We start from the raw sequence: 25,653 nt of genomic DNA on the forward strand, positions 1-25,653 counted from the left end.
TCTTTGATATATACAAATGCAAAGTAGCTGATTTGTACTTCTGGAGGTTTCTTATTCCCAATTCGTCACATTTGTCTGGTTTTATGGTGCAATTTCTATGAAACAATGAATTACCAATTTATCAAGACGTATCTTATGGTCCATTATAAAACAAAGAAACACCTGGGATAGAAAGTCACACCAGCCGGTTTTGAGAATTGGTAGTTGAGACTTGAGTCAGAAATTTTTCAATCACACCTCCGTGCAATTCGTGATTGGGGTGTGGGCAAGTGGATCCTTCAGATTGGAGAATCCTTTCGATTTGGGCAATTGTCGAACTAATCGCTTGTTGGACTCGATCCAGGACGGTGATGAAATCATCAAACGCCCATAGAGCGGCAAGCCTTCGGGGCTGATTTCAATCTTTATTCTCTCTCCTTGTAAATGTATCTTTATTGACTTTACAAGACAACGGAAAATTTAAGAGAAATTAGAAAAACCTACGAGGATGTTATTTAATTAAGTTTAATTAATTCAATTAAATCGATTAGCTATCTCGAAGAGAGAGAGGGAGAAAGAGAGGGAGGGAGAGGGAGAGCGGAGGGAGAGGGGAGAGGGAGAGGGGAGAGGGAGAGCGGAGGGAGAGGGAGAGGGAGAGAGAGGGAGAGATAGATAGAGAGAGAGAGATAGAGAGAGAGAAGGAGAGAGATAGTGGGAGGGGGAAGGGAGTGAGGGAGAGGGAGTGAGAGGGAGGGAGGGAGAGGGAGTGAGAGAGAGGGAGTGAGAGAGAGGGAGAGAGAGAGGGTGGGAGATAGAGGGGGGAAATATAAGTTGTTGTCGATTTCAACGATATTACAAAGCAATAGATCTGGTTGAATTTTTTTGGAAGATTAATTTCAATTTTAGAATTTATATTGATTGAAAAATTGATTTTTAAATATGCATAACCTTTTATACAGTGTCAAGTATAATAAATAAAAATTTTAGTTCTAATTGCTCTTGCAATAACTAGCCATACATTTTATCTGCTGCTGTTGTTACATTTAAATAATTAGATATCGGAAATACCCCAGGAAATGTTATGGGATAATTTAATTGAAGAGTTTTGTCCATTAGATTCAACTGAGGAGAATAGAGCTATATTAGCAGCGAAAAATGATGAAGTGCCAAAAATCAATCAACTCATTGTGAAACGACTATCAGGGGAACTCAAATAATCATTCTGAGAGCGGTGACAAGGCCGCCTATGAAAATGTAAATTTTACAGTTGACACCTTCGGGTTTGCCCTCTGCAAAACTGCACTTAAAAGCAGGATGTATAGTTATCCTATTGAGAATTTTATGCAAAAGTAATGGGACACGTTTGATAGTAAGAAAAATTGATAGGACGATCGTATGCTCTGAAATGTTAACTGGTAATAAAAAGGGAGATATTATGCATATCCCTCGAATATTAGAATTAGACACACAAGAAAATACCAAATTTCCTTCTGTTTTGAAACGGAGCCAAACAAGGCCGATAATAAATTCAGAAGCACAATATTTACAAAGCCCTGTCGTGGTGTACGACATTATGATGGGCATTAAAATAGAATGCAAATTAAAAGAAAAATTCATAGAAAATAGTGTTTTCGACGAAGCGTTGGAGTATTATAAAAGTTATATTTTCTAGTGAGACTGTAAAATTGAGAGGCGCGGAAGGTTTTGAGTTTATTTATTTGGAGTTGCACATTTTTAGTTATTCAAAAAATACGATAATATAAAACTATCAGGTGCTCCGCTCGCCAGTTATACTACGTATAGTGAAAGATTCATCTATATTATATTAGGGGTCGTTTAAATAAATTTAACTATGTATTGGATTTTTGTCTTAGTATTTTCATCGCGTATTGCTTTAGTTCTAGTAACGTTGTATTAGGATTTGTTTGTTTATATGTAAGTGTCTATGTATTGAAAGGTATGTTACGAGTTTCAAATGTTGTTTTAACAAGTAGATTTTTCAATGCACGCAGTATAGCAAATAAATTTAAAAATTATTATTGGGTTGTCCGGAAAATAATGCAGGATTTTGGTATTAAACAAAAAAAAGAAACTAGTTACTTTAAAGCAATGTTCTTTAATCAAAATAATTTCCCATACTCTCAATACATTTCTCCCAACGTGTTGGTAACTTATTAATTCCGTCTGAGTAGAATTCAGAATTTTTAGAATTGATAAAGTCAATAAATGCATTTTCCAGTTCCGTTTGATTTTTGAATATTATGTGTTCTAAGTAGTGGTCCAGGTGTCTAAAAAAATGGTAGTCAGTAGGCGAGAGGTCCGGAGAGTAGGGTGGGTGAGGCAAAGTTTCATAGCCAAGCTCCAATAATTTTTGTGACGTTACACGTGACACATGTGGTCGAGCGTTGTCATGCAACAAAATGGGCCCTTTCCGATTGACCAAAGAGGGCTTCATTACTGCCAATTTCTGATGCATGGTATTAATTTGGTTACAGTATGATTCAGCATTGATGGTTTCGCCAGGATTTAAGAAGCTGTAGTGTATTAAACCAAATGAAGCCCACCATACCGTAACCATTACCTTTTTTTGATGAGTTGGGGGCTTTGGAAAATGTATTGGAGCTTCTCCTTTGTCGAGCCACTGTCCAGAACGTCTAGTGTTATCGTAGAGAATCCACTTTTCGTCACATGTAACAATTCTGGCCAGAAATGGGTCATTTTTGTGTCGACAAAGAAGTGATGCACAAACATCAAAGCGCTGATTTTTTTGGCGATCGTTTAATGAGTGTGGAACCCAATTTTCGAGTTTTTTCACTTTTCCAATCGCCTTGACTTGGTCAGCGACGGTCGTTTTACTGACTTTGAGTTGCTCTGCACCCACCACTGATCGCAGAACATCATCATTAAGAGAGGAAGGCCTTCCACGACCTTCTTCATCTTCAAGGCTGAAATCTCCCTCCCGAAATTTTTTAAACCACCTTTGCACAGTGCACTCATTAACACAACCCTCGCCCCAGACTTGGTTAATGTTTCTAGCCGTTTGGGCTCCGCTTCGGCCGAGTTTAAACTCGTAAAAGAAAATCGTACGAAATTCTCGCTTTGACATTATAAGGATGACTGAATTATTTCCAAGTAGCGGAATGCTACAGAGGTAAACAAACAATATCATTTGGAAGAGGATTAATAAGTGTTGACATTCATACAAATGAGTAATCCTGTAAACGTAAACAGAATATTTTATATAGATTTTTTTTAATGAAAACTTAAAATCCTGCATTATTTTCCGGACAACCCAATATTTTAACTCAAATAACTAAGATTAAGTGCGGTTGTATCGAATGTGTTGGTGTAGATTATTCAATTGTGAAACGTCAAGTTTGCACTGTGATGAAATAATCTGCAATAATGCGAGACGAAACAAAGAGACTGTTGTAGTTTATGCAAAAAAATAGACATTTTTGTTTATACAGAAAAACGAATTGATTAACTAATGAATTATGAACAATAATCATCGCTGCAAATCACTGAAGCCGACGTTGGCCCACGTTCGTACGGTCAGGGGATTAGCGAACAAACAAAATGGGACGTGTGTTGCCCGCTGTTTCATCACGATTCCGTCGAGGAGTAGGCAAACAATGGTGAAGACCGGGCAAAGATGTCAACGCGTGGGCAACCGTTGCGGGAATTCGTTACAATACCGCTCATTATCATGTTAATAAGGACAATAATTTCAATTGTTGAAACGCCTCCGCGGAAATTGGTCGGAAAAAAAATGTCCATGCGGGCGATTGAATTTTTATATGGGGTCTTATCCGAGGAGGAATTCGATACGGGTCTGTCGGAACATAACAAACCCAAAAAGTTCTCTTCCACAAATTGAAGACAAACCAGTGGAAGACAGACAATTTCCTAACCACATTTTTCAACCATCGCTAATTAGCCTGAGAAGAGTCAAGAACACGTTTTCGGTTTCACTTGCTCGAGTCACAGAATAAAATATACTCTTATTTCGAGCGATCTATCAGGCTCAGATGTACTTCTCCAGGCGATCAGAGAGGAGGTGAAATTTTGGAAACCTAGAATCGCTTCTTCCAGTATTTTAGTAAATGTGAAGCTAGGAAACTATCAACTACACATAATCATAAAATATATCTTTTGCGTTATGCATAAATTTTCCGTGCCTTAAGGGATCACATATTATGCAGTAAGAGAAACGACAAAGGAAATACTGTAGAGCAAAATGTTATTTAGTATAAAAAAATATTTTGATTTGTGTTGATCTGTTTATATATCACTTTTACAGAAGTCCGTTTTCTTTTACATTAAAGATTAGTCAGAGTGGTCAATCATATCAACTAATTATTATTTATGAAAGGTGTTGGTTAAGATAAAAAAGTCAGTGTCACGAGCGGGATTCGAACAGACGACCTTTGGCTAAATACGCCCCTACTCTACCACTTCAGCTATCGTTGTTATTTGGTCAATCGGACCACGAACTGTAATGGATTTAATAATTAGATTGAAGTATATCTTCACGAATGTTCTCCGTGGCTCATTTGTCGCCGAGAATCGAATGCATTACACTACATTTGAAAAATGGCAAAAAGAAGGGAAAATTCGAGAGGTGAGGTTGAGATGGGAAGTTGGTGTCCAAGCGGATCGAAGTCACGATAGCTTAAGTGGTAGAGTAGCGGAGTAGTATTTAGCCGAAGGTCGTGGGTTCGAATCCCGCACGTAACACTGACTTTTTTTATCTTAACCAACACCTTTCATAAATATTAATTAATTGAAAAATGTTCATTGGTCAATCGGACCACCAACTGTAATGAATATCAACTAAGTTATTATAACTCAAGAATAGAAAATAATTAAAGGTGCAGACTTAGAACAAGAAGTTTTTATAATCCCAATAGAGATCTTCCGATAATAAATAATAAGATAAAATAGTATAGTTTTTTAAGTCTACCTAAATAAACAATCAGTAAAAAAATTCCATTTAAATACTGAATGTACTGAATTCCAATACTGAATATAAAGAAATGACGAAACTCGTCTGCCATATAAACAAAACTAAAATTCCATTTACCATTATCCTAAAGAGTTTCTAATAATTATTAATTATTCTGTTTATCTAAGCCCTAAAGTCTTGGTTGAGATGAAAAACGGTGAAGATAATTCAAGTGGTCAGAGCCGAGGCGTATTCAGCCGAAGGTCGTGGGTTCGAATCCCGCTCGTGACACTAATGTTTTCATCTAAACCTAAAACCTTAGATAAAAAGAATAATTAATTCCAATAATTAAATATGAAACAATTGTAAGTTCAATGTGGCGTTCATTTCCTATTAAAACCCGACAAAACTTTTGTTATGATGAGATTAGTATTTTGTGAGGAATTAACAATAAAAAATATTAAAATTTTAAAAATGTATATTTTCTTAAACAAGCACAGGGACAGCAATAGCCGAGTGTTTAGCGTAGACTCCACGGTCGTGGGTTCGATTCCACGTCTTCCCTGGAAATTTCTCTAATGCTCCCCTTCCCACCAAAAATGCATACAAATCATCGTTTCGTTAACACATACGATGATTTAAAAAAATGAAAACAGAAACTAACTTAATAAAGGTTATACTAACAAATTAATAATAATTCAGATATAAACTTTTATCATTCCCAATTTCTTACTAAGGCTAAAACACATTTTGACTTCAGTAAATACGGAAGTGATTATTTTCTTTATAGGCATGTTCGAACCTGTTTCTTTTCGTTCGTGTTCTGTGTTCAGAGATAATTGACAACAAAATTTAGGCTGGGCGGGGAAAAAAGGAGATATAGAGACGGTATGGAAAAGGAATGTGTCGAAACGATAAGAATCGACAGACAAGATATTCCACTTTCTGTCGCCAAGGAGTGACCGTAAGCAAAAAAAAGTTTTAAACCTTGACGACAGGCGAAGAGACACCGCGAATAAAATCTAGACGTTCGGAAAGTGTATTAGAGTGGGGCCAAATTAACAACAAGGGGCAGAAAAGAAAGTGAAATCTGTGAGGACACATCCATCTTTATTATCCATATCCATCTAGAAGTGTCACACTCCTCCCCCGACTGATAAGAGGAAGACAAGGGGGAGCTGGATTGACTGATTTCACCGCTGTAATCTCGAGCACGTGTGCATCATTTTTCTGACTTTGTATTATTTACTCCCGAGGGTTGAGTATATTGCACCGCTCGTCGCAGTCTCATAAAAATGAGAGTATTCTCTTTCCCCGTGAGATGGAAGAATGTCGAAAATGTGCGAAATGCAAAAGTTAAAAGTGCATTTATAACCGGCAAAACCTAACTGCTTAGGCGAGCGATAATTCAAGGAAAATATCACGACTACCTTCACAGTCAATGAGGAAATCATAGCTTTTGGAAAGCAAGATTGCATCCGTAAACTAAATACCTAAACCATCCATATTTAATAATGGACAGGACCATGCCCCCTATCAAGCCTGAAAGGAGGTGAAGTTCTTTTGAGTACAGAACATATACCCCATCTTAACGATATCAAAATCCAGTAGACATGAGCAAACTACCATTGGTGTGACGTCAAGAAAAGCTAGTAAAGCTCAACAGCTTTTAAATATGTATTTGATGTTTGACTATGTTATCCTTAAAAGGTAAGACCTTTCATGCAGGATTCATTGCTTATGACCATGGAGTTCCACCAAGATCAATGTTTAGTTATGCAAGGGTCACAAACATCGTATTACGTACAATGCACCGTTATAAATGAAGATTCGCCATAATTCAAGATGGTGACTGTCGCGGAAACTATCAGCAAATCCGCTTAAGCTCATCAACATAAGCGTAAAGGTCAACCTGGCCGTGATGATTAATCAATCCAGGATATTCTACTGTTCCATCCACGAGAAATACCGTTAATACATGTTAACAGTGTTCGTACAAAAGCGAATTAATGCTAATGTATTGTAATAAAATATCTACTCAAGCTGTGGGTAAATATATAATAACTAGGACGTGCAATATTTAAGACTGCAATAATGACCAAACAAGTTGCTCTGGAGACAAGCCAAACTTCGTCTGCAGAACCAGTTTTTTTCTTCATCTGATTATTATTCAATTAAATCAAACGGCATAACTTCCAAACAGAGCAATGGTTCGTATAAACAAACATGTCAAAAGACACGTCAATGGCAATAATAAGTCGTAAAATGTTACAAGGTCCGTATGGCATAATTATTCAGAAATGAAGATCACAGAGGCAGAATTCCATTAGAGTCCTTTGTATTAACATTAAAATTGTTCAGCTCCACTCGGAGAAAAAATGTGAGTTTGGAATTTCCTGAGTCAGATGACTCAAAATATCATTCTTTTTTGTACTTTGAAAATTCAAGGCTGCGATTTTTTTATTTTGAACAGTTCCATAGAGAACTTCATTATTCTTTTACGTATCCTGGTTGCCCCGTCTTCATTAATGTACATAAACATATTTATTTAAGAATTATTTACGGTAGTTTAGTAATCTTGATCTGCCATGAATGCCGAGAAACATAAGGCACATATCGTCCTTTCGCCAAAAAAAGAGTATAGACTATAAATACAGCATAAAAGCAAAACGCTTAGACCAACCACTGAGAAACCTGACATATAAAACAAGCAATAACAGGAACATGGCAGACAACTACACATTTTCTCACAAAGTAAGGAAATATATCCTAAATTATTTAAGTTTGCCAAAAGATTTTTTTTACATTTTACTATCCAAATTAATAAATCCGTCATTATAATATTTTACAAAGAAGAACGTAATGATTTTTGGTTTACAATGATTGTAATGACTCTTAATGTTGCCCTTAAATAACCTAGTTGCTTCGGAAGATCTGCAGAAATATATCTCAATAAATTACAATATATAGCAAATAACGTTATCTAACACGAATGGTCATCTGTCTGTCATTAAAGACAAATTGCACACATTGAGTACCGTGACATACCGTGTACAATTTGGCTACGGTTATGTTTGTGTCATATATTACCCCATTCCTAAGAGTGTTATTATTGTAAAATTAAATTCGAAGATTGTCCAAAGAGTGGCTAATATTTCGAGATCGCTTTGATGAAGTCGAACATAAGTAAGTCATCTTGAGCTGTTTATGCCAGTTGTCAAGTACAGCGAGAATAGGCAGACCGGGTTGACCAGAGATGTTGAAACTATTAAAGGTTCACCACTTGGCAGACTCCAACATAATTTGGCTATAATTTTTTAACCTGGGAAATAACTTCAGATCAATTCCTAAAATTCCTCAAAGCAAGAAAGAAATCAAACTTAATTCAGTCATCCCGTGCTGCATATTCCATCTGTCAAATTCAGCGAGAATGGGCAGACCAAGATGTTCAGAGGTTAAAAGCTACTACAAGTCATTACTTGATAAACTTCAATACAATTGTCTGTCTATAACTTTTTCATGTCAGGTAAAAAGTAAGCAATTCTATTGTTGTTATTATCGCGAAGCAACTTCTCGATTACCCAAAGATTTCAAAAGGCTGAGATTTCATGATTGATTTAATGAATTCAAGCATCATACAGTAACCCATCTTTGGTTAAAAAAGCACCTCACAAGAACTACATATGACTATACTTTATTATCTTCTACTCTATTTTCATTCATCATTCAAAAATCGTGAGATGCGGTCTGGTGTGGTGATGTGGGTTTCAGAAAAACATTTTCTTTATCGTGCCAACGTTTCGATCTTTATTGAGATCATCTTCAGGGCCTTGTGTTGTCTGCATTTCAGCAAAAAAGTTCTCTGGTTGATAGCCGATGCGAGTTTCTTCTCATTGTTGGCGATGTCCTTCAGAATACTTTTAGCTACGTGTTTTTCTGAAACCTACATCACACCAGACCGCATCTCACGATTTCTGAATAATTATCGATTAACGGTTCCTAATCACCACACATTTCTACACGAGAAGAACGAAGAACATGGGATTCTATGAACAAATTTCAACTACATATGGACACACAGCTAAAAGTATTCTGAAGGACATCGCCAACAATGAGAAGAAACTCGCATCGGCTATCAACCAGAGAACTTTTTTGCTGAAATGCAGACAACACTAGGCCCTGAAGATGATCTCAATAAATATCAAAACGTTGGCACGATAAAGAAAATGTTTTTCTGGAACACATCACCACACCAGACCGCATCTCACGATTTCTGAATAATTATCGATTAACGGTCACTAATCAACACACATTTCTATTTTCAGTGTTAGTTTTTTATCGGTCTACAGGGAAATGAGATATCCGGCAAAAGCTTAAATATGTCATCGGTAGATATATTTAAGGTTATTTTTCCGATGAGGATCTAAAAATAGGTCGAAAGTTTGGTAGTAACAACTAAATTTGCTTTCTTCTTCAAGACCATACCTTGACAAGTGTGTTCGTATTATTGTAATTATTAGAAAATTAAATTTTAAGATTCCCCAAAGAAAGAACAATTTTTAAATTTAATCAAGTATCGATAATTTATTGTAGGTTACTTATGACAGTAATAAAGCTAAAATCATCACAAAAGGGTAACCAAGAAGAACAGTCTACGGTCCATCTTATATAACTCATAATTCACATTGATAACTCGTTTCAAATGAAAATTCTATTTATATTTCAAGTTAAGATTTTATTCATTTTGATTGTAATGCAGTTGTGCAAGCAAACAAAAAAAAAAAACGCTTTATTAGATCAAAATAAAGAATTATTCTTTACCTGAAAATGTTTTCTGAAACGAATAACTATTTTCATCAGAGAGACAAATAATAGCGTGACTAGCACTGTACGATTTGGCGATGATTTTTCTTTTCCATGTGTTGTTTACTTTGGGACGTCCCAATTTCATCAACATGACGGAAGCTATGGAAAGTTGACCGACCAGACCAAAATTTCCATCAGGTTAAGCCAGTAAAACGGCTGACGGTTTGACAGGTAAGAATTTAGGTTTCAGAAAATCTGATTCCCACCCGAAAAAGTCGGAGATTTCTGGATTATTAATGAAGCCAACTGAAATCCGTCATCAATAATTCAAGTCGATTAAGCCGATATAAGTGATATAACTGCGACTCGTTTCAAATGGAAATTTCGAACTTCGATCTAGTAGCATAGCGGTTCGGCCCACACCGAGGCCGAATATAGGCGTAAGGCCAAACAAATAATTAATCGAGAAATTATTTCCCCTCCGTCCTTTTTTAGATGTTAATCCGTCCATTAAGTTATGAGCTAACGAATTTATGACCCCCGCCTCTTTCTAATTGGGGTGATTTGACCCGATCGGCGTGAAGGATTAACAGCCCCAGCGATTAATATGCAAAAGGCTGACCGTTGGAACGGTCGGCGATGCCGAAAAGCACAGCGGATACGGCGAAATCGCGGTATGAATTGGGAGGAACTTGGTGGGTTGCACAGAAGAGTTCAATGATATCTTATGGAATCGTTCGAATTCAAATACTGAAGTGGATTAATGACGGAAAAGGTCCGGACATTTTCAGAATCAATCATGTCAAAAGTAATGTTCAAATACTGAAATGACGAAAAACAACTTCATCAAGTTGCTTTGTTTAATCCTAGCAAATTAGCATAACAAAGCAATGCGGCTTAATGGTTTGTTTTGACGTAGTGTTGATTTCAAACAACAACTTCGACTCAATTTGTAAAAGGATTAGACAATGTTTTCATACATCTCACTTTCATTCAGTCCAAGTCTTGATTGTTTATATCAGATACAGAAAACAAAATCTTTGGGTGAGTAGAAATACTTTGATTGAATATAAAAAATATATTTTGAATTGTAAAAATTCACTTTTTTCCACATCATATGTGTTTTTGTTAAATGTAAACAATGTTTGTAAATCCCAGGCACTGAAGATGATCTCAATAAAGATCGAAACGTTGGCACGATAAAGTAAATGTTTTTCTGAAACCTACATCACACCAGACCGATTCTCACGATTTCTGAATAATCATTGTTTATATCGTTAATGCTATAATTAAAAATGTAAATAAATACAGATAATTGCCGGGGAAGTATTTCGAAAGCAAAAGCTAGAAATATGTGAATTTTCTTAACGGGGATACCACAACAAGGTATGGTGGTCAATGATCACCATTTTACCTCAAAATGTGCTTGACACGTCTACAAACCCATAATCATAATGCAAATAAATAATATAAACACGACAGAAAATGACAAGCAGACAAAGCACGATTAGGTCTCCTCGACGGTTTTGGCCAGGGTTACAACTTTGTTCATGACTTGACCATGTATATGAAAGGTTTTGACCACCTACACTCGGCCTGACAAACTCGATGCTCTTAACCGTTGCTTGATCATCGACGTTTTTGTTAATCACTGAAATAACAGACTTACCAATTTCTTGACCAGCAGCCTTCAGAAGGCTGCAACCGAATCATAATATCTCGGCTACTACCAAAATTTTGGATCGGTGGCTCCCGATAGCCATTATTAGCTAAGCTATCTCTCCGAAAATAGTTTTGATTGAAACAAAGAGTAGAAAATAGCTAATACGCCAAAGTCTTTTTGGGGTATAAATTCGTCGCGCAAATTCAGCTCGTGTATTTATTATTCTGAACACAAAGATAACCATTTTAATATTTACACTATTTTATCTTGCATATTCTATGGCTGTTTCTCCTATGCTCCAATGCCTAATTGGTCAATTTACATAAGATATATGTCTATTTAAATTAGCAATATTGACGCAACGCAACTTATTTGTAAGTTGGAAAGGTTGTTATTTCGATTAAAATATATTTTCCATCAATATACAAATTATTTAAAACTATTAATTTTCAATACGTAATAGTAAAAAAGGCGCTAATTCATCGCCGTATCAACAGGCTAAAACTATCTGAGAGGCAAAATCTGGAAAACCAGGTGGAATAACTCCAGGTATCTAAATATTTTTTAAATTCTCTGAGGCGCTTGTATGCAATTTTTCATTGGAAGGGTGGGTGTTAGATCTGAAGAATGAACGAACAAAATTAAAAAATAAAATTTTCCGACAAGATTAATTAAACGATTTTACCAGTTACAATTTTTAAAACTTCTGACGCACCAGGTTAAAAACTATTAAGATTTTCAAAAACTGAATCGGAAAACATTTAATCAAATTGAAACCTTAATTTTATATATGTTTTTAATGTTGTTAATTTGAACATTCACCCCGAAGGGTTGTCACTCCCCGATGTGCCGATCCGACACTTGGTCGATACCTCAGGGGAGCTCATCTACCCCGTTATACGACTGGGTCGCTAGTCCCCTTAACTAAAGCCAGATGCACAGGGCATCGTCTCTTCTCAACAAACGATCGCACAAATAAATACATTCACACCTATGTACATTGTACTCAATCTGATTAGAGGGTGGAGTACTCGATATTCCTGCATGTGAAGGTCACACACAATATTAATAAGCTAATCCAAACTAGGACTGATGGGTATTTTTATAAACATTCTGCCATCGACCCTAAACACGCACTCAAACAAAACACATAGCCAGAAAACACGTAAAGCAGATCTCTATACAATAAAAAAACCACGTCCTTCAAAAATCGGAACAGAGAACCTAGAAACTCGCTACCGAGAACCATTCTCAAATTTGTCGGCATGCCTATACGACCTGTTTAAGAAGCCAAGGCATGACAAATTTCTATTATGTGAGAAACATAGAACATTTCTTAGCATAACGGGGAACCTGCAGGGGCTTTGCCGTACAACATGGTTGTTAATATTTTCAAAAAAGTTTATACTCATTTTACCACATTGTTTTTCTGTGTTTTTTGGCAAGAGGAAACACGAACGGCAATTTTAGAAAATAATTGGAGGAACATCCCCCAAATTGACCGACTAACATTTTTAATGAATAATTATTTTAAAAAAGAACGATTCACTTATCACTACTACTAGTGTTTTAAAAGAGTTTTTTTTTTAAACAATTGGTTTTTTAAACAGCAATATCTCACTGGCACTCTCAACAAGACACGCAAGAATGGCACAATTACGCAGAAAACAAACCGTTTGAGGGAGTAGAAATTACTTTGATTGAATATAAAAAAATATTTTTTTTGCATTGTATAAATTCACTTTTTTCCACATCCTATATGTAATTGTTAAATTTGAACAATGTTTGTTAATCCCAGAACCTGAAGATGATCTGAATAAAGATCGAAACGTTGGCCCGATAAAGAAAATGTTTTCTGAAATCTACATCACACCAGACCGCATCTCACGATTTCGAATAATCATAGACTAACAGTCACTAATCACCACAAATTTATTTTATTGTTTATTTATTTTATATTTGTACAGGTATTTGTCAAAGAGTACAAAGCGTATTTGCGCCTATGCAAAACAAAAATCTGAAAGACAGAAATTTTATAGAAAGGTACTGTATAATGTTGATGTATATGTAGCTACTTAAGCGACACGGATTTGTTAAATAGTTTCAAAAATCCATTGTGATCAAAGAGGTCGACGATGATGTTACGAATCCGATGTTAAAAGGGTTTCTTTCTCCAAGAAACGGAGTTCCAGAGGTCAACTCCCTCTTACAACACTATCTGAACCCCAACTTCACGCTCGATCAAACACCAAACTGCTTTAAATAGCATTATGAATTTAGCACGTGTGATTTACTTGTCTATAGAAGCTTGGAAATATCTTTTAAATACGGAATTGCATCGGAAAAACCGGTTTCGTGATTAATCTTGCACCAAATACAAATACGTCTAGATCATGATGAGAAAAATTGGGGCTTTTAAAGAAAACTTTTAAAACAGCAACTAAAAGTGCCTACTTGCATGGATTTGACTATTGAGGTAGGTAAAAATGTAAAATTATTATAAAGAACCCGATCAGAAAAACAAAATGTCTACTTTTCCTTTATTGTCAAAGATCTAGTTAACTGTAACTGTTCTCCCATACCAATTACAAATAATACTAAATATTTAGGATTTATATTAGACTCTAGGTTAAATATTAAGTCACACATTGATTCTTTGGTTAAGCGACTGAGAAAACTTTTTTTACAAATTCAGTGTATTAAGAAAGATCCTAAATGTAAAATTGTTAAAATCAGTTTATTACGCTTTGGTTCATTCTATAATTTGCTTTGGAATTGTTATTTAAATCTATTAATCAAAACTCAAAATTCTGTTTTGAGAACTTTTCTTTCTAAACCTTTTAGATTTAATACAAATCAACTATATGGTATTTTTCAGGTTCTAAAATTTAAACAATTATTTTTAAAATGTTCTTGTATGTATGTCTTTAAAAATAACCTTTTCGCTGAATCAAACAATGAGTATCAAACAAGACAAAAATAGTGACTAATATTTTTATATCCAAAGTAAACACCAATTTTTCATTGATCGTTGTTTTTAGGTTTCTTTATAATCACAAAATTAATTTTAACAAATTTAATTCGTATTAGGATTTCAAAAAATGTATTACTGTAAAACTTTTAAATTTATAATTTGAACTTTCTTTGTGGCATATTTGGCATCATATGGCAATTATTTTATCTTTATTCGAATTTATTGCATTTTATATTATTTTTGTTTTCTCGGTTCATTATTTTGTTTTTTCTTTCATTTATTTGGTCTCATACACCTTCTCAGTCCTTTTGTTTTAATTTTTAGCAATTTTGTTCACTGACGTAATTCCTGCCATCTGTTACAAGCACTGCTTTTAGGTGGCAGGCGAAAATTTGCAGATTGGTTAAATGACTGACCTTTACTTATTATTTTATCCTTAATTATTTTTTCTCTATTTATGTTTTATCTTACTGTAGGACTTTTCGCAAATAAATGTACTATTTCTATTATTATAGCTATATCATAACCTAGTTTTCGCTCTATTAACTTACACATGTGATATAATATTTGATACGTATCATTGCCTGAAGACACCGCCAAAATCACATTTTTTAAGCCGTTATCTGGTATTTTAGTACAGGTAAATTAAAACGAGTTCAGCGATTCTAATCATAATAATATGCTGACGATGAGTTTTGAAATTATATTAAATGAGCTACACTTCGCATGTATATAAAAAAATTATCATAGCGTGAAAGATATCTATAAAGTAAGAAAACCGAATTATCTCCTCTGTAATGGGGATATTGCTGGCTTATTTTTTTTCATACAGGATTCAAATCGATGTGGACTGCCTATAGAAGATAAGACCCGTAGTCAACAATTTGAAACTGGAACGGTGAAAATATCAATTTCGCAAAATATCCGACAATTGTGCATGGGAAGATAACGCAGAATCAAAACGGACCGAAGAAAGTGTTAAAAAATAAAGAATTATAAAGAAAAATTAGAAAAAAATCAACAACAGCATTTGATGATTCACCACGTTGATAATTATTTTTGCGTATCTGCACATTTTAGATTAATGATGTTAGCAAATGAATCCTGATAAATGTATTTATGAATAATAAACTACGGATGCCCAACCTGAACAAACACGACTGATTCTTTTGTTCTAAAAACCCTTCCACGTTATGGACTTTTGAAGAAGAAAAAAATATTTTAAGACCGAACGAATCAATAACTTGGAATATTCAAATTTAGATGACATCATTATGATGAGGTAATCTCGGTTTCGCAATAACAAGACAGACAGTAGTGTAAATCCACTTTTGTTTTCAACAATCAATTTTAACTATTTTTAGAGTATTATAAATATAAAAATAATTATTAGTGTTTCTACTTGGGTTTTGATAAATTGAAATTTAGGTAGTGAAATGAATAAAGCATTCAAAAGACAAGAGATATTTACATCAAAGAACAATGTCGAAGATGAGAGAAAAATTATAAAATGCTGTAAATTATTTATAAAAAATTATAAAATGCTGTCAATTATTTATATCTATTAATATTTACGCTGGATATGAATGTGGAATATTTCTAGGACAAAAAGGAATCATTTCAATAGATTAGAGAACTTTATGACACCTAAGAAAGTAGGTAATACTACTTTTTGAAATGTATCGTCTAAGATTCAGATTTTTTTATACTTTAAAAGAATGTATTTCGGCATTTGATAATTACAGAAATTTGACATTTCTAGACATTTCCGATACAAGTCAATCGATTTTTTTTAAACTTTCATGCCAAAAAACATCCAATAAACAGGAAAACGCAAATAGTTTTATAAATCCTAAATAACGTTATAATAAATTAAACGAATTTGATAAATGAACTTATTAAAAAACGAAAATTAAAAAAAAAAGGATTGACGACAGAAATAAATTTTTGATATAATATTAGAGTGAAGGTAACCATGCCATTAAACTTGACCCATATATATTTTTTTAATGCAAAGAAAAAACATAAATAACATTAATGTTCGGTGATATTCTGTAAAATTGAAAGACTTTTTTTAAAATAAAGCAAAAAATAGAAAGTTTAACAATGCAAAATTGTGAATAAGGTCAACAATACTCATATTTGAATTACTTGTGGCTACGAGAGGATAAGTTAGGAAGTCGGTCAACTAATAATATCTTTAAAACAGCTTTTTATAAAAATCCAATAGGTAGGCATAGTTTGAATAAGAAAATCAATTTGACTGATCGTTTGGATTGATTCTGTATCCGACCAGCGCAAACCAGAAAAAGGGGTCATAATTGAAAATTAAATATAGTCCAAGTTTGCAGAAATTTCAGAAAAACAAGAAAGGCCTATTTCTTCCAAAAAATATAACTGTACGGCAAAAGTTTGTAAATCTCATATTTTACACGGTTATAGCGTTAAATTTTGAGCTGATTTAATCATCATTCAGAATATTGAATCTACGAGAGAGATCGACTAGTTAAGATCGTTTGGATTTTTCAGGGTGTTTATTCTCTCCCTCTCACTCTCACTCATTCTCCCTCTCACTCTCTCTCTCTCTCTCCGACACACATACGCGCGTAAACGTATGCATATATTTATCCGAAAGAATAGTAATTTTAATTACAGAAAAATCTTTGTGTCGATAAATTTCTTTAGATGCAATATTGAACCATAAATCACAGCTGAAGAAAACCATGGGTAAAAATTGAAATATGTTAGGAATGATTCACCAATTTTGACTGATTAGAGAGTAGGTAGATTGCAATCAGTTGGCTAGCTAACTTAAAAAATGTGATTCAGAACTTCACAACAACAGAAACAGTAAAGTACGAACAAATGACTTACTTCAGGCCAAAGAATTTTAGCCAAATAAAGATATTGCAAACTTTGAACAAAGACTGCGTAGAATTCAGGTTGTGAAAAAAATCACAGCATTGCAAGAAAGGCGTGTTTCTCGGGTCTAGCGAAGAGAGAAGAATATTTTTAGAAAAAGGAATCCGGATTTGTAAAGTGTCGCTTGTAGATTAATCCAAATCGGAGAAGTCGATAAACACAAACACAAACACAAACACACCTTAGAATCACTGAACTCGCTCGGCGCAGGCGCTCCCGTTGGTTGAAGCAGACTGAATTTGCTTGGGACGAGTGTGAGTTGGCCTGGCGCGAGTGGGGACGACCGACCTGCATGCCTCCCTCTAGTTCTTTCAAGATCCCCAGTCCCTCTTTTCCGTTTATAAAATTGCCTAGAGGTGCAATAAAACGCATACTTGGCCGTTAAGAAGAACCGAGAGGAAGTTAAAAAAAAACCTCCATCCTATTTAGAATTGTATTACTTTCAAGCACTTAACATTAATCTAATTTTTCTGGCTACGTAGCAAGCAGAAATAGAAACGAACACGCTTGGTGAATTGTTAAGATGTTGAAATCTAAAATCGATTACCTGGAGTTGCAAATTGTTTCCAAAGCCTCTTCATATATACAATGATCAAAAACCTCAAAGATTAATTAAACGTCAGGACATACCAACATATACGTATCCAAAGGGTTTGCTATTTTAAGTTGAAGATGTTCTGATGATCCTTTTCTAACAGGATCTAGTTATAAGCAAGAACAAATTTTATATATATGGTTTTTTAAATTTAATATATTCAATTAGAATTAAATAAATTAATAGTGAGGTGTGTATTGTTGTTCATTCAGAAATTTTATATTAAAACTAAGGGATTAGACCGATTTAAAAGAAAACACTCGGTACCTTTGCAGACATTTTCATTAATAAATCCGCTTCATCAGTTAAAATTATAGGCTTTGCTGGAAGAAATACCTGGTCCGACAGGTTGAAAAAATAAGGAGCTTAGCGGGGAAAGCGTGACTTTGTCAGTTGATGTTTAATACGATTATAAAGCGCAATGAAAATCGCTGACAAATCTTGGCAAAATGTGAGCGAAAGTTCGCTAAAACAAAATGTGTTACGAAGTACGGTTTCGACAACATATACTTACGGATAGAGATTGCTTTTCTTTTCTAAATTAAGAAACTCCCATAAACTTTGATGGTTCTGTCAATTTTGAAAATGGCGTAGACGTAATGGGATGAAAGTTATAAGCCCCGGCGGAGGAAAGCGATGATAAAGGATATGAAGAAAGGGAGGCTGCTAATGATCATGCTTCATGATCACTCCTAAGTCCAAACGATCAAAAACGAATAAACTGTTTTAATGTTTTATGCAATTGGGTTCATTTCTTCAGCTCTTTTCCACAATGTTTATTTTTTGTTTATTTAATAATATGTTCTAGGAACAACATTCCTCTAAAAGTAACTAAATGAAAAACTTACAATAAATAATTACATGTCATTTACAAGAAACTAAAATAGACTACTGCATAAGTTTACAAAAATTAAATCAAACTGAAAGTGAGAATAAATTAATTGAAAAATCGATAACACAAGACAACAAAACTAAGAATAAACGAAAGATATAATGTCATAGAAAAAAAAATTATAAAAGAAATTAAAAAGAAACGACATAAGCGCATATGTAAATATTAAAAAAAATATATTTAAAAAACCAAATTAAGCCCAATTTTTTGTAAAACCAATGGTAAACTGTATTTTGGATAAATAGTCATACAATTTGGACATATATATCTGTAAATAACATTTACAAGAAACTAAAATAGACTACTGCATAACTTTACAAAAGTAAATCAAACTGAAAGTGAGAATAAATGAATTGAAAAATCGATAACGTAAGACAACAACACAAAGATTAAACGAAAGATATAATGTCAGAAAATAAAAAATAAAATTACAAAAGAAATTAACAGAAACTACATAAGTGCATATGTAAATAAAAATTTTAAAAAACAACTGAATTAAACCCAATTTCTTGTAAGACCGATGGTAAACTGCATTTTGCATAAATAATCATACAATTTGGACATAAATGCCTGTAAGTTGTCATATCAACAATTTTCCCAGTTAATGAATTCCACAAAAAGGAATCACGAATTTGAAACTCTTTGAAATATTAATTTCTTTTGTTCTATGTAGAAATTGTTGGATGGGGTTCATGTTTTTCGATCCGAAACAGATTAAAACGATTTAAATTTATAATAAAGGTAGGAGGGAGTTTGAGGTTTTGATAATGCGACAAAAGAAAAAGCAAATAGGTCTTAATCCCTGGGTGCATTTTAACCCAGTCCAAAATTTTTCTTTTCTCTTTAAAATCATGAATTTATCGTAAATAGAAATTCATGAAAAGCTGGGCCTGTTTTCCCAGAGAGGTGAATAAGTATAAAGGAAAATAATCAAAACAAGGAAAAAAAAGTTTATAGAGGTTTTCTAAAGAGTTTGGTTTATGAAAGTGTATTAAACTATAAATTTTAAATCAAAATAAAATTTTGAATCGTTTATTAAAATTGCAGGGTCAGACATCATACATTTCTCCAGTACAAGGATAGATTATGATAATAAAGGTGTAATGATATCAAACTCCACTACTGATCAATTTGGTCTACACGCAATACGGAAAAAGTATTATTTATTTAATTTTTTTAGGTTTTTCCTTAATATATTTGGTCGATAAGTAATTACAATATTTCATAATGTAAATTAGTAGCTATTTAAATGTTATAAGAATATTGTTTTCCGAAAGTAGTACCAACAGACACAGTTATAAATTAAATTACAATCATGATGCAATATGCAAAATACAGATTTTTTGAAAATCTCTAATACAGTCTAATTTAACTATTTTCTATCTTTTGAGAGCCGGAAAAGGGCTGATAAAGAGAACTTGAGAGCCGGTTTTTAGAACTCAGATAAGGGGTACAAATTCTTTGAAAAGATTGCTGATGATAGAACTGCCTAGGCAACAGATTAAATGTATGTGTAAATTGAATGAAAAATTGAAATAATACCTATAAGGAAAAAGTTACACTAATTAATGAATAATGTAGAAATTAAGACAGTTTGAGATAGCTAATCCTTCAAATTTGTTTCCCAAACAATATTCATTTTCCTTTGTATACTAATACTAAGTTATTGTTAATGCATTTCTGATTGAAAAAATTGAATAAAACAATGCACGGGTACCACCTCGTTAGGTTAGGTTTATAATAGGTTTCTGTTACTCTCTGTAGGAATGGGTTTGAATTTTCTGTAATATTGATTGAATTAGAGCTCTTCATCAAGTGTGACAATTGAGGAAGAAGCTGTATGACCAGTGTGCCCATATTTCAGTAAGAAGGTCCGAAGAAAGGTCTATTAAGTTATAGATGTGTAAGAAAAATCTAGCAAAAGGAAAAATGCAGAGCAGCGCTAGCTATGAGCAATAGGTGTTGTCGTAAAAAAGTGTACTATAACATAATAAACATATGAGCAACATATGTTGTTATGCTATAGTACGTAGCAGTAGCACAGTAGTATATCATGCAAGTAATGATAACTTGCAGTAACAAGTAATAACCCCGGCTTAAGTCCCAATATTTTTTTTTATTAGAAAGTTTTTTGTAGTAGTAGTAGTAGTAGTATTAGTAGTAGTAGTATTAGTAGTAGTAGCAGTATTTTGGTCAGGAAGATTCCCAAACAAATAAAGTTACTGATTACAGATTGATATGAGTTCCCCTCATCCCAAGCATGTACAAAACAAAACCGCAAGTAAATCCGGCTTTTGATATTTACAAAACACGCAGGAAACGAGAATCATCCGCCACGGGTGCTGGCAGTTTTGGGCCACATCACGTTATTTTCGGATGGGGTTACAGGGGCTGTAAACAGCTAGATCATTTCAACCCCAACGAAATTAGTCTCTTAATCCAATTACACTCACTTTTAAATACATTTTTACTATTTTCATGTCATTCGTTCAATTAGGATCTTCCTCGCATATCATAATCTAACCGGGGGTCGATACTACTACTTTGAACGGAATACTGAATGTAACGAATAGGTACTATTAAGAAATTTATTTACTTCCGAGGATTAAGATTTGTTTTCATAATGCGAGTTTGACAAACAATGTCAAGATGTAAACAATAAATGCAATTAATGTTTACTTTAGTGAAGAAAAAAGTCATTGAAATTAACAAAGAACAAACGAAATGCACTTTATCAAACTATTTGCCAAGACCTGTACAAATGTAGATTTGGGAAGCTGAAAAAAAATCGTTGTTTTATACATCCTTTGGACTCTTGAATCCACGTTCACCTCTAATGGCATATTAAACCATTGGAATTTTCGAACGTGGGCAAATCTGAGAATTTTTTGAGGGGAGGTTTTACCAACACTATTAGATGATGTTCCACTGCAACAACGACAAAGGATGATTCTCCAGGTTGATGGATGCCTCCACACAAATTTTTGCAGGTGAGACGTTATTTGCGGGATTGGTGAATAGGACCTATTGGCCTCCTCGGTCACCCAATTTAACTCCACTTGACTATTTTCTGTGGGGGGACATTTAAAAAAACAGTGTCTACGCCAAGCATAACCTAGCAACCTCAATTGAAGAACTGCGGCAAAGGCACTCCATCTCCCCTGACTCTATCGCCCTGAGCACCGGTGAAGAATGGTTAAACAGAGCACATCTTTGCATCTTTACGCAAAGCAGAGAATTCGAATATGAAATATGATTAATAAATATCAATCCAAACGACTGGTGTTTTTTTCCAAACATTTTGCCATAACTTTGTCATTTTTTGGACACTTCAAAATCCGATTGAATCGTTGTTTTCAGCAAAAAACCCGTTTAAAATAATGTGTGTCGTGTCGTATTTGAAATTTTGAAGTTGAACTGGGCCCTGAGGTACCCTGTATAATTTTTCTACTAAAAAAGGTAAAAATTTGAGAATAAACTAAAAAATATTAAACACGTATTTTTTGTATAACGTCACTGGTTAAAGAGAAATTCAGCTGGGCCATCTAAAAAGGTCACTTTGTATACATTTAAAATCCCTATAGCCCTGAGGTACCCCAACACTACACAGGCCCGACGATATATCAAAATATTGCCTATAAACGTCAAGCCTTCTGCAAATGAAAATTTGCTTATTTTATCTTATTGGTACATAACGTGCACATAAGCGGTCGCTCTCTAGTCAGAAGGTCATTCCTGTATGACCTATGTGCAGTCTTGTCAGTATGGCTTTTTCAATATTATCATATTTCAGCGCAGTAAAAAAGGGTCTCTAGTAATTGCATGTTTTTTTATAAAGTAATTACCTCTGGATTCTGATTCCTTGCTTTTAGACAAACGTTTACAGATCTACACCAAGTTCCATAGAAATTTTCTTTATGTTCTTAAATTTTAATAGTTTTCAACAGTCAGGCAATAACCTATTTAAACCCTTCAAGAAGGCAACGCCGGCCTGGGCACAATGCGTGTTTTCTAAAGGGTGAAAGTGAGAGGCAATAAACAAGTCGTGTTGGTGAAAATTTCAAGTGGGCAAGGTGTTTTACCAGCCGGTGCCCATTCCTCATTCACTGGAATCAATAATGAATTTTCTGTCTTCCGATCTCTTTCCTTCCTGCAAGTTTCATCGGATCCCGACGTCGACAGGAAGACTTTTTTTCGTTATTTTCGGACGTAAACAAGACCGCTCAAGTATTTAAGGCTTAACGCAGGTTCGCCACAGCCCGCTCCAACCGCCCATGAATAACAAAAGCCAACTCTCGTTTATCTTTCATACTTAGATCTCCAATCAATTCTTCCAGTTAAAGATAAAAATCGAGAAGCTTAGTTGATTGTAAAATCAAAAGAATTTATAACCAGATTTTAAAAGGGATACATCAATAAAACGCTTAATAAAAAATACATCACAGTACGTTCCAAGAAAACACAATCAAGTTAGATTGACAAAGCGAGGATCAAAAGGTGGTCAAAGTAATATAAAATTTATTTCAATTTCTTCAATCACTTAATAAAAAAAATAAAGTAAAAATATAAAAAAATTGACCAGCATAAGTGATATTAAGTTAGTTAATTCGTTTAGTTTTGGAATATGGTCAATTCAACCTCAACATAAGCTATATGATTGTCAATGTTGCGACTTCTTTATTTGTGACCTTCAACAGGCCTACCAAATGCCAAGACAAATGCTGATGATGAGGGAAGTCTTCTTAAAGTTAAACTAAGTTTTAAGAACTTAAGTATTCGTGTTTAAACCATTTTAATTAAAGTACTCTAACCACAGAAGACTTCCCTCATGATCCGTAATACACCCCAGATGAATTCCCAATGCTCGAAAAAACATGCTGAAAATGTTAACATTATAACAACACATTTAGCTGTTTTTGTAATCAAAGATAGCATACTTTATTAATATTATTAGCATAGCACACAAATATTATTTTTTTCGAAATAATGTAGCATCAAAAAACATGCCTAAATAAAATGTCAAACCACGTTTTGTCAAATCAAGATAAGCTAGATTTTTAATGATAATTAACCTTAATTGTCGGAGTTTACTACAAAATTTTACCATAAATCAAATATTTAAAAAATTTAAAATGTTGTTCTCTTGTATTTATGAAAGTGGAGTTGTTTCTAAGAAAATTTTCATAAAATCACAAGGACTGGTTGAAAAAATTGACGAAATTATGCATTTTTAAAATTCTAAGCATGGATTGTCACGATTATTCTTAGCTGTCGCAAACCTGTTAAAAAAATTTATTTAAACCTTCGCAACGTAATTTTGAGATTGCAATGATTCTGAGGCGAACTTTCAATTTAGGAGAGTATGTATTACGATAATGATATATTTGTTATGATTGCTGGGTATTTCAATAATCTACGGTTGGTATTTTTTTATTTTTTGTCTTTTTGTAATTACACATAAAGTTACTTTCGAATAACTCTTGCCCTACTTACAATCTGCATTTGGGTTTTATTGTGTGTTGAATTTACTTTTGTTATTTTTAAAATTTTTGTACCAAAGGGGTGATTAAGCATGTTGAGCGAAGAATACATTTTAAGAATTTTACAATAGGTCAAAAATTTGAACAACCGGCTCCCTTTAGAATCGATATCCCCTTTTCAACCAGAAGCTTGACAACACAAGTACTCCTTTCTATGCGATCAAATCCCAATTATGCTCTACGAAAAATAGCAAATTTTCTATGTTAGAATACCGAACACGTTTTCACTCTCGAACACTCTGGATCAAGGTAGGATCGTGAAGTTGAAAAGGAAGTTCAGTTGTTACTAACAAGCTTTCAACCTATTTTAAGGTCATCATCAGAGCAAAACATTCTTAAATATGTCTACAGATAAACACATTTAAGTTTTTTGTACAGGCGATCTCGAAAGCTTAGCAGTAGCAACTGAATTTCCTTGATCCTGAGTGTATTAAAAAATTGCAGGGATAAAAGTTTAGGACTTGTCATTTTCAAAGGGTACGACCAAGATTATGACAAAAGGATTACTATTCTCGCAAATATGGAAAAATTATTGGACGAAAATAAAATGTTTTGAAACAAAAACTGTGGATTAATAAGTCCAATTATGAGATTAATTGTAATGATCAACTATTAAAAAGTTCCTCGCTGATGAAGTACCCCGTCTGTTCGGGGATGCACAGCGGACGCGCGCACAAATTAGTTTCAATTAGCCGCTTTGTCACTCAATTTCTCCATCGGGCGTTTTGAGAAACATGGATAAGAAAAAAGCTCGATTGTTTGTCCGGCATGTTATTATGATTTGCCACCTTCAGTTACTTCTGGTGTGGATATTTAAAAATTAAGAGTATTCAAACTACAATCCGCCGACATCCATAGAATAATTAATACAAATAACTTGCCGGAACTATGTCAAGCCAGTGGCTAAAAGTGGATTACTGAAGTTTGTTTACAAAGTGGTGGTGCTCGTTTTGAACAATAATGATTATGAGGTGCAATTTGAAAATAAAGATTATGATTTCTGTAATAACGTACATAATAATTAAATTGACTATTTTTCGTGGTCCGCTTGACCAATTAATATCATTAAATTAATTAAGGTTTTAAGTTGAGATAAAAAAGTCAGTGTCAAGAGCGGGAATCGAACCCACGACCTTCGGCTTGATAAGCCGCTACTCTACCACTTAAGCTAGCGAGACTTCGATCCCCTCGGGCACTAACTTTTTTTACTGACTTTTTTATCTCAACTTAAAACCTTAATAAATTTAATAATTAGTCAAGCGGACCACGAAAAATAGTGAATTTAATTAATTAAAATGAAGTATAATTCACTAAAGCTCTCCGTGGCCATTTCA

The 25,653-nt window shown here is 34.0% G+C and overlaps 1 protein-coding gene across 5 annotated transcripts in view; it reads right to left on the bottom strand.

Annotated features, from left to right (window-relative positions):
- LOC106665170 (protein sprint) overlaps positions 1-25,653 on the bottom strand; it is a 450,469-nt gene that overhangs the window by 263,181 nt on the left and 161,635 nt on the right. For 2 of the 5 annotated variants that reach the window (XM_014391411.2, XM_014391408.2), the window contains exon 1: positions 17,474-17,679. The exons of the other annotated variants lie outside the window; for them this stretch is intronic. In XM_014391411.2, coding sequence (XP_014246897.2) covers positions 17,474-17,664 — 191 coding nt within the window. In that variant the 5' untranslated portion in view covers positions 17,665-17,679. Of the gene's footprint in view, positions 1-17,473; positions 17,680-25,653 lie in introns of those variants that run through there. 5 annotated transcript variants of the gene reach the window in all.

Source organism: Cimex lectularius, unplaced genomic scaffold, assembly GCF_000648675.2.
Source record: "Cimex lectularius strain Harlan isolate CLEC.00 unplaced genomic scaffold, Clec_2.1 scaffold140, whole genome shotgun sequence".
Taxonomy (NCBI): Eukaryota; Metazoa; Arthropoda; class Insecta; order Hemiptera; family Cimicidae; genus Cimex; species Cimex lectularius.